The sequence below is a fragment of the Triticum urartu genome, chromosome 3A (genome assembly GCF_056163025.1).
Source record: "Triticum urartu cultivar PI428250 chromosome 3A, HENAU_Tu73, whole genome shotgun sequence".
NCBI lineage: Eukaryota > Viridiplantae > Streptophyta > Magnoliopsida > Poales > Poaceae > Triticum > Triticum urartu.
In genome coordinates this window covers 710,796,234-710,806,381 of record NC_141875.1, presented here as the reverse complement: position 1 = coordinate 710,806,381, position 10,148 = coordinate 710,796,234, and the positions used below count along the sequence as shown (strand labels likewise).

The window sequence follows — 10,148 nt, the reverse complement described above, 5'->3', positions numbered from 1 at the left end:
CCTAGCGTCACCGAACCTTAAGTGTGTAGACCCTACGGGTTCGGGAGACACGCAGACATGACCGAGATGACTCTCCGGTCAATAACCAACAGCGGGATCTGGATACCCATGTTGGCTCCCACATGCTCCTCGATGATCTCATCGGATGAACCACGATGTCGAGGATTCGATCAATCCCGTATACAATTCCCTTTGTCAATCGGTATGTTACTTGCCCGAGACCCGATCGTCGGTATCCCAATACCTCGTTCAATCTCGTTACCGGCAAGTCACTTTACTCGTACCGTAATGCATGATCCCGTGAACAACCACTTGGTCACATTGAGCTCATTATGATGATGCATTATCGAGTGGGCCCAGAGATACCTCTCCGTCATACAGAGTGACAAATCCCAGTCTCGATTCGTGCCAACCCAACAGACACTTTCGGAGATACCCGTAGTGTACCTTTATAGTCACCCAGTTACGTTGTGACGTTTGGCACACCCAAAGCACTCCTACGGTATCCGGGAGTTGCACAATCTCATGGTCTAAGGAAATGATACTTGACATTCGGAAAAGCTCTAGCAAACGAACTACACGATCTTTAAGCTATGCTTAGGATTGGGTCTTGTCCATCACATCATTCTCCTAATGATGTGATTTCATTATCAATGACATCCAATGTTCATAGTCAGGAAACCATGACTATCTTTTGATCAACGAGCTAGTCAACTAGAGACTCACTAGGGACGTGTTGTGGTCTATTTATTCACACATGTATTATGATTTCCGGATAACACAATTATAGCATGAACAATAGACAATTATCATGAACAAAGAAATATAATAATAACCATTTTATTATTGCCTCTAGGGCATATTTCCAACATGCGGGCGCTCCACTAGAAAAGATCTGCGAGGGCGCTGGCGAGGACATCCTCTGAAGAGATGTCCTGCGCCGCCACATCGCACGCACACCGGCGGGTTCTTGCAAATGGCGGAGATGTGCCACTCATCCTCGTAGTTTTAGCAGCAGCCAATGAGCTCTGCCGGGATGTAGCTCTTTGGGGGCCTGGAAGTGGGCAAGATATGCGGCCACCTGCCCGGAGGAGAAGCCTCGCCGGGTCAGGCGGGGCGCGAGCCCTCGGAGCCGCCACTCTACGGCCAGCCTTCGTCTTCTAGGCTGGGTTGCGAGCTGCCGAACGCGAGGGGGTGGGGGGTGCGAGAGGTCTCGTCACGCATGATAGGGCCATGCACCATGCCAACCACATCAGGAACCACGACGAGTGAGCATAATGTGGTCCTGCTCTAAGGGGACAAGGGGTGTGGGTGACGGCGGGGAGTCGGAACTCGCCTTCGACAGCGAGACCCTGGAGGCCATGGTGGATGCCGGCTCCGGAGGGGAAATCAGCCGGGTTTGGTGGCGCCAGGGCTGGAGTAGCCGCCGGCATAGGGGAGAAAGGGCTTGCTGGTGGAGGGAGGTCCCTGCCTGAAGGCCTTGTCGGTGAGCTCTGGGATGGGACATCACGCTTGTTGATCCGAGGCCGGTGGGAGCGGAAGAAATGGAGCGGAGGGGGAAGCGAGAACCCGCGAGGCCGCGACGACAGTAAGGATTTGTTTTTTAGGACAATAAATCATATGAATTTTCATGTTTAGTTGTCATATTATTATTTCAAAATATTCATGTTCTATCAGAATGTATGAAAAATGTGTTGCAAAACATTTCGCTAGAATATGCGGCATATCATCAATTTATAGCTAGGGCGCTTGCACCAGGGCCGCACTGTAAACACTCAACTGCTCCTTTGTTTCCAAGTAGGCGAATGTTCGGTAGATATCTTTCCAGAGGCGCGTCACCTCCTGTCCGTCCTTCCGTCTAATCTGCACCACGCCGGCATGCATCTTCTGCCGATGCAAGTAATTGATTTGATCATGGCGTCCGTGTCCGTTCGTCAGAATGCAGGCGCCGTGCGCGAAGTGTGGTATGGCAAGCTGCCGTACTCCCTGTGCCTCGATGACGAATCGGAGGTTCCACCTTTCGCCCTCCTCCAGGACACAAACCGCCATCGACGTGTCGTCGCTGCCCACCGTGACGCCCAGCATCCCGTGCACCTTGCAGCGGGACGATTTCGCCGACGCGGGCAGTGGCTTGGTGTGCGCAACACGCTCATATCGTCGGTCATACGACATGATCTTCGCGTCGTCTTCCTCCTCCGTGAGCCAGTCAAGCATGGCCTCGATGATGGCGAGGCTGGAGAGGGGCTGCACTTTGCACCCGGGCCGGCATGCACGACCCGCCACGACGCCTATCCCAGCGTGAACCTATGCAATGTGACGGGCTCCCAGAAGCTCTCGTAGCGCCCTGGGACGTGCACGACCTTGTACATCCCCGTTTCTGGCTGGCGCGCGAAGGCGTACTTCAGGTGCTAGCTTTTGCCGCCTAACCTCGGGTACAGCTCGACGGAGGAGCTCGCCGTCGGCAGCGGCGGGAGCCGGAGCTCCTCTACGGTCGACGGGTTAGCCAGCGTGATGGCACCGCCTGGCTCCCTGTCGTCGCAGAGGCATACGAGGCCTATGCAGGTGCCGACCACGTTCATCCGTCTGTAGCGCCAGGCCGTGGTGTCGTCGACCTCACGCCACAGCTCTGTGCGGCTGCCCTCCGGCGACAGGACATGTACTCCGTCCAACAAGCCCGTGCTCTCGACGACGAGGATCCTGTCGCGCCACAGACGGCAGCCGAGGCGGATACGACGGCGGGCGTTGGTGGGCAGCCGCGCCAGGATGACGGCCAAGACGTCCATGGGCACGTCGAACACCATCGCCTTGAACCCTTCACGCGATTTTGTATCGTTCCGCTGATGAATCGCGCTTCTGGTGTGTTTACCTGATTTCATACACTTTTATTACCTAATAGCTATCATGATCTACACAGATCCGTTTGCAGAGGCGGAATCAGAATTTTTCAAAGCCTAGGGCTAAAATTAACTGACTAATTATAATGTCTAATACTACGCACATCAATGTGCGTTATAAGTATGACACAAAATCACATTCAAGAAGAAATAAAAATTTATTCTTATCACGAGAGGAAAATCCATAAAAGAAATAGTTTAACAAAGCGTATCATTGCAAACATGGTTTGGTACCAATTTAGTGAAGACTTGCTTAATTCAAGGCCCTCGTTTCTTCACCAGCAATAGTAGAAGGATCTAGATCTGCAAACATAAAATCAAGTATTTAAAATCAAGACACTAGACATAGACTATATCAATTGTTCATATAAAATCAAGTATCTAATTTCCTTACAACAATGAAATAAAATTGACTAAATAAATAAAACTCACTAAGTTTGGCTGGTATAAAGGAATTAGGGATAACAATTTGGTGATACAGATTAAGAGAAAGAAGTCCACATCACCCCCTGTGGTTTCAGAAACCGGCTAACCCACCCCCCCCCCCCCCCCAACTCTGAAACCAGTTAACTAATCCCCTGAGATATCTAATACCAGCCAAGGCACCCCCTAATCCCAATTAAAGTGGTATCTGCCGATGGTTTTGCTTGTGTGGCTGTACAGGATGGCCACGTCGGCTTGGTAGGGTGGGTCTGAGACTTAACTGCTCCTCCGGTTTGTTTGGGCATCGTCTCCCTTATTTCCTTTCGACGAGATGGCGGCGGGGCAAGACGGGATGATCGCCGCTTGAAGGTAGCAGCGCGACGACTCCAGGAGTCCAGGTTAGGCGCTCATCTCTTTCATGCCCAGCACACACATACTTCTCTGTGTTGACTACGCATTGAAACTTGCACACCTGCAAGGCTGCAACGACCCTTTCTGAATTTAGATGTCAGACGCCAACTATATAGTCCTCGATCAGTCCGGTGATTAGTACTAACGCACCATAGTTTCACCTGAGTAGTGTTTGCTGAGTTAATGTATGTACACCAAGATTATCTCTATGCACTTGAACAGTCTAGGTTCTGAAGATTTTAAAGAACTGTTTTCAAATTCAGAAAATACGATTTGGGTCCCTTCAGACCACTGCCATTTTACTAGTTTTGTTATTTTTCTCCATGAGTAATCTCGACCGACGTCTTAGTATTTTCTCAGTGGTACTTGTGTGATCACAATTAAACAACTAGTCGGCCGTCGAGCTACAGTACACATTGAAATAGCTACTCTGCAATCAGCAGTTTTCTTTCAGAAACCTGCTGGACTTAACAGTCCATAACCCAGGTTGATGCCTGTCTGCATGTACTCTAGAAGTAATCAACTTTTGCAAAATGCCCTGTGTATTCCAGGATGCATGCATACCTTTAGCATGAGCATGACGGGGGCATCATAAATTTTGAAATACACTAAACTCATATAAACTCTGGTACGTATGTTTTAGAAATTTGTAAGTATTCAGAAGCAATAATAATTTGTGTTGCTACACTCATTTTAACAGGATGGTTTTATGCTTGACTGTACATTAAGTTAGAGGTTTGACTATTGAAACAGTTTATATCCGGAGGGCTTATGTATGTGCGATTTGTCACCGGTTTGATTGCATAGGGATTCGATCTTATATATGTGCAGAGCGCTTATATATGTGTTGTATTTTGTTGTTATTTCGCAGATATGAAACCACTCGGTTACCTATCTGTTCGGCAGGCAGAACAAGGAGAGGGACAACGAGAGGAACAATGTTCAGAAGAGAAGAGAAATTCAGAGGAATGTAGAGGAGATGCAGAGGAGATGCATGAGGTAGCTGAAGATGCACATGTATTCCATCGACCCCAGAAGTTGCCAGTTTCTAGGAAGGTTGTGAAGGGAAGTGGCTCCATAGCAGGAAAATCAAAGGTGGCTGAAGGAAAAAGAAACAAAGGGGGTGAAGATGAATCCACAAGCAGTGATAGTGATTATGAGGTTGATTTAGAAGAAGAAGAAAATAGTTCTGCCGATGATGAAGAAGCAATTGAATTCAAAAAATATGCAAGGGAACTCAAGAACAAGGTCAGGAACAAAATGCTTGGAGAAGAGGATGAGAAAGTAGTTGATGTGCCAGAGGATTTCCTTGTCCCAGAGGATTGCAAGCTTGATGATGGTGATGGTGATGTGACACCCTATTTTGACAGCGCAGACGATTTATCTTATGATGAAGCAAGTGACAGGGATGACATGCCTAAGAGGAAGAAGACAGAGCACAAAGTTTATGATAGCACTTCTGAAATTCCTTTATTCTCTGTTGGTATGGCCTTCCATGACAGTAGGGAGTTCAAGAATGCATTGGTCAAGTATGGACTGAAAACATATCACCACTTGTTATTTCCAAAAGATGAGAAAAGGAGAGTAAGTGCAAAATGCAGTTGGTCTGGCTGTCCTTGGAGTATTTATGGGTCCATTACTAGTAGGTCTGATTGGTTTCTAGTATGGAGGTACAATAATGAGCACACTTGCATTCCAAGAAGGGACAACAAGCTGGTCACATGTGGTGTCATTGCAAAGAAGTATTTTAGGCAAATTAGGGACAATCCATCATGGAAGGCAGAGCACATTCAACAAGCTGTTCTTCAGGATCTAGTAGCTGATGTGTCCATCTCCAAATGCAAACGAGCAAAGAAACTTGTTATGGAGAAGATAATTGATCTATCTGATGGTGAGTATGCTCGGGTTTATGATTATCAGCTTGAGTTGCTTAGAAGCAACCCCGGTAGCACTATCGTAGTGACATTAAATCCAGAAATTCTTAATAGTAATGTGTTTGAAAGAATGTATATGTGTTTAGATGGTTGCAAGAAAGGATTTCTTGCAGGATGTAGAAGAGTGGTGGGGCTAGATGGATGTTTTTTGAAGGGCGCATTCAAGGGGCAGTTGCTTTGTGCAATTGGCAGAGATGCAAATAACCAGATGTATCCAATAGCTTGGGCAATAGTAGAGGTTGAGAGCTATGAGTCCTGGTACTGGTTCATTGGGTTTCTTCAAAAAGATCTCCAGATAAACAACAATGGTGAAGGATGGGTTCTCATCTCTGATCAACAGAAAGTGAGCTAAATTTTGTTACTTATATTTTTGTTATTACATATATGATACATAATTAATTATCTTACTCTCCTATTGTCCTTATGGATGTGAGATTATTTGCTTATGTCAGTTTTTTCTTCCCTTATGTAGGGTCTCATCAGGGCAGTCAATGAGCTTGTGCCTCAAGCAGAGCATAGGATATGTGCAAGACACATTTATGCTAACTGGAGAAAAGAACACGGGGACAAGGTCTTTCAGAAAATGTGCTGGGCATGTGCGAAGTCATCAGATAGAAGCCAATTCAATTACAACAGGGCTAAGCTTGCACAAAACACAGTAGAAGGAGCGAGAGACATGATAAAAACCGCGTCGGAGCATTGGTGTAGGGCCTACTTTAGGATTGGCTCTTTCTGTGACTCAGTTGAGAACAACATGTGTGAGTCATTTAATAATGCCATCATGAGATCAAGGTTCTACTCTGTAATAACGGCAATGGAAATCATTAGAAAGAAGGTGACTGTGAGGATCCAACAAAATAGAGCAAAGTCTCAGAAGTGGCATGGAACCATTTGCCCAGTCACAATCATCTCAACCTCCATCTGCATCATCTTCTTATCAACCAACACCTGGGTCGAGATCTCAGCCAATGTCAAACCAATCAGGATTCCAATGGTGGTTATATGGCAATAATTGACTGCTAGTTACCTACCTACATTGAAATAAATATGAACTTGTGGTACATCATTCACTGTTATGCATGCTCTGGTTCATGCTATATTATGTAAAACTGGTACTAGTAGCACTTGTTCCCTGTTATGTGACACATATACTGTTTTGCGATGTGGGCATGACTTGTTCTTATGTGATTTCACTGCTGTGTTTAGAAAAATTTGTTCTTACGAAGTAAAGCTGAAACAGTACAGATAATTGTCGTCATGTCTTGTTTATTAATTCTGCTATTGCCAATTTGCAATAATGATGGCGAATGTAAATAAGATGCTGCCAATTTGCAACCATGATAATTACAACAACAGAGTACTTCCAATTCACAAAAGCTTTCATTCATGTTAGAAGAAAATATTGCATTCAGATTACATATATTGGTGCATATGCAACAGTTTGTAGACTCAGAAGTACATTCCCTAAATAAAATGCTTTCTCTGAAGTCTCTTTTTTCAACTAGACTGGGACAACAACACCAGCAAGAGAAGATAACACTTCTTGCATGTACTGATTCTCAATCTCAACTAAACTGAATTCTCTCTTCTCATAGCATTAGTACATGCCTACAAAGAGTATAATGTACACCATTTGGGCCCCTGAGATGATTTTGGGTGTAGTTTTCCTGCAAGAATGGATGCTCTGAGCAGCTTTCAGTTTGGGCTCTGCCAAATCAAGGTCTATTCGGGTCATCTAGGAGAACAACTTGGTGAAATTGTTGACCTTCTCGCCCCCTCCAACAGCAAGGTGTGACCTGCGTCCCTGATGATCTCTAGCCTGGATTCCTTGCCAAGATGTTCGCACTAACCAACAAAAAACGCAACCACTGTTATTCTCTTCTCCATTTGAAGAAAAGCTATGTTGTTAGTATCATACAGGATTCATGTAAGCTAAAGTACTACTCGCATTTTACCTTTCAGTTTGTAGCAAAAATTCGATGGGGAACACCCAGCCCTTGTCTCCCTTGAGAAGTAATATAGACAACAAATTGAACCAACGACGCATTCTACTCGTAAAAAAATTCCAACGAAAGCAAAACAGGGCATTGACTTCAAAAAAGTTTAAAGTTCAGTATATCTGCATCTGTACTGTCCCAATTAAAACTCACGATGTACATTGAACATAAACTCCAAGATGAGATTGTATTGCTCCGTTCAGCCATGGCAAGGGCGCTCCTTGTTCAAGGTGCTTCCAGGTCATGTGAGAATAATGGATCAGGGGAGGAGAGGGGCGGCCATGGCAGCGAAAACGGGAGGAGAAGAACCAGAGAACAAACAAACATCTAGCTTCAGCCCGCAGCCATGGCGACGAACAGGAGAGGAGGAAGAGATGAACTATGGGGTTGGGGATTGGGGATTGGATGAATTAGGAACAGCCGGCGGCCCGTGCTCATATCTCCTGCGCCTCCTACCAAGCCGACGTGGCCATCCTGTACAGCCACGCAAGCAAAACCATCGGTAGATACCACTTTAATTGGGATTAGGGGGTGCCTTGGCTGGTATTAGATATCTCAGGGGATTAGTTAACTGGTTTCAGAGTTGGAGGGTGGGTTAGCCGGTTTCTGAAATCACAAGGGGTGATGTGGACTTCTTTCCAGATTAAGATTACATACTACTTGTGCAACACACTAGCACAAAGTGCGGCCCTGGGTGTGTGCACTGCAAATCAGAAATAGATTGCGAAGAACAAGAGGCGGAAGGCCAGGGCACTGGACCCAGCGGCCGGCGAGACGGGGAATCGCCAATCACGGTTTGACGAGGGCGGCTGGTGGCGGCGCAGCGCTTGGGCGCTCTGTTCGAGCGAGGCGAGGGTTTTCCTGTTGTCTTTTTTTTGCTTTCTTGATTAACTTGATCGACGAGCGATTGGGCTACAGATCGAAGCTTACCATCGATTGGTTTTCTGTTCGATTGATGGAGTTGGGCTAATGGGTTGAAGCCTTGTGTCGGTGTACTAAAGTAGGGGTACCCTTAGTACCCCGAACTTGTGCACGGGCAGTCACAGCGTCCCGCGGCAAGGCCTGCCAGGTCACCGCCAAGATCCTCCGTGGTCCCTATGAAGACCATTCAAGAACAAAGTACTCAAGCTAAGACCCCGGCAAGAGGAGCTTGCCGGGAAGAAGGCAAGACCCCGGCAAGAGGAGCTTGCCGGGAAGGCCCTCGGAAGCGTCCCAAGGCCCCGGCAAGAGGCGCTTGCCGGGAAGGCCATCCAAGGCATTCCAAGGAACTTGCCGCGGCGCGCTGCGCGCCCCGACAAGGCCTGGTGAGCGACAAGCTCCCGGAAGCGACAAGTCAACGGCCGCGGCAAGGCGCTTGCCGCGGCAAGCCCCCACTCCACGCCCGCGCTCCAGCACATCCACCCACGTGTCGCTCTGGGGCCCCTCCCAAGCGCACGTGGCAGGAGGCTGTGCAGCTAGGGGCGTGCGGTGGCACGCAGGCGCTGACAAGACAACCATCGTGGCAAGACGGTGGCGTCCCTAACGGTCCCTTTCGGTGCTGTCTAGGCGACACAGACGGGCATTTAATGCCCTTGTCCCCTGCCGTCAGGGTTAGGCATGATAACACTGTAGCGGGTAGCTGTGCCTACTACAGCACCTAGCTGTGCCTACCCACGGCACCTTTTCCACTTTTGCCCTCCATTGCCCTATGTCGGTAACCCCTTGAGCATATAAAAGGAGGCCCGGGGCAACGTAGAAAGGGGTTCAGCAATTCCACACACTCACGCTCGGTCCTCCTCGTCGCCGGTGTGCACTGTAGCACTCCGCGCTCCCGAGCTAGAAATCAATACCAATCCACAAAGCAGGAGTAGGGTTTTACGCATCCGTGCGGCCCGAACCTGGGTAAATCGCTCGCGTGTTTCGCCTCGATTTACTCTTCGCACGACCAACTGCCCGCGTGCTTCGCCTCGATCTGCTCTTTGCGCGACCTCCGCCCCCCGCCGAACCAAAAGGGACCCGGTCCGCCGGTCCCATAGGTGCCCGTGGATCAGCAGCCCCGGCATCTCTGGCGCGCCAGGTAGGGGGCGTCGAAATTGTGTGAATCAGATCCGGCGTTCTTGCGAGCTAGATATTTTTCATCTTCATCAACATCAGATCCGGCGTTCTCGCGAGCTAGATCTTCATCTTCTTCATCAACATGCCGCCGAAGAAGAAGGTTTTGGAGGCAGCTGCTCCGTCCGCGCCGAGCCAGCCACCGCCGGAGCAAACGGCCGGTGGGGCAGGCGCCGGCGGAGGAGCGCGCGTCGACGAGGGAATTCGCGGTGCTGCCAGGTCCCAGGGCAAGGCTGCGCTACCCACCGGCGGCGTAGCCGGCTCCCACGACGACCGGGCGCACTCCAAGACCTCGGCGTCCGTGCATGCACCGCGCCCATCTCAGGAGGCGCGAGACCGGCAGCGTCATGGTACTCACGGTACCATGCGCTCGCTGGACCCGGATCGGGCTGGTGGAT

At 48.7% G+C, this 10,148-nt stretch overlaps 1 protein-coding gene across 1 annotated transcript; it reads left to right on the top strand.

The window, feature by feature from the left end:
• The first annotated feature begins 3,464 nt into the window (after nucleotides 1–3,464).
• Nucleotides 3,465–6,674, top strand: LOC147981994 (uncharacterized). The gene is made up of 4 exons (XM_087516167.1): nucleotides 3,465–3,715; nucleotides 4,600–5,619; nucleotides 5,749–6,005; nucleotides 6,135–6,674. The coding sequence occupies exons 2-4, from the start codon at nucleotides 4,602–4,604 to the stop codon at nucleotides 6,672–6,674; spliced, it is 1,815 nt and encodes a 604-aa protein (XP_087372293.1). The 5' UTR covers nucleotides 3,465–3,715; nucleotides 4,600–4,601.
• The last annotated feature ends 3,474 nt before the right edge of the window (nucleotides 6,675–10,148 follow it).

Coding starts and splice junctions, on each gene's coding strand:
- LOC147981994 (XM_087516167.1), top strand. CDS start 4,602: ATGAAACCACTCGGTTACCTATCTGTTCGGCAGGCAGAACAAGGAGAG. Junction 5,620..5,748: donor GATAATTGATCTATCTGATG/GTGAGTATGCTC, acceptor ATATGTGTTTAG/ATGGTTGCAAGAAAGGATTT. Junction 6,006..6,134: donor TCATCTCTGATCAACAGAAA/GTGAGCTAAATT, acceptor TCCCTTATGTAG/GGTCTCATCAGGGCAGTCAA.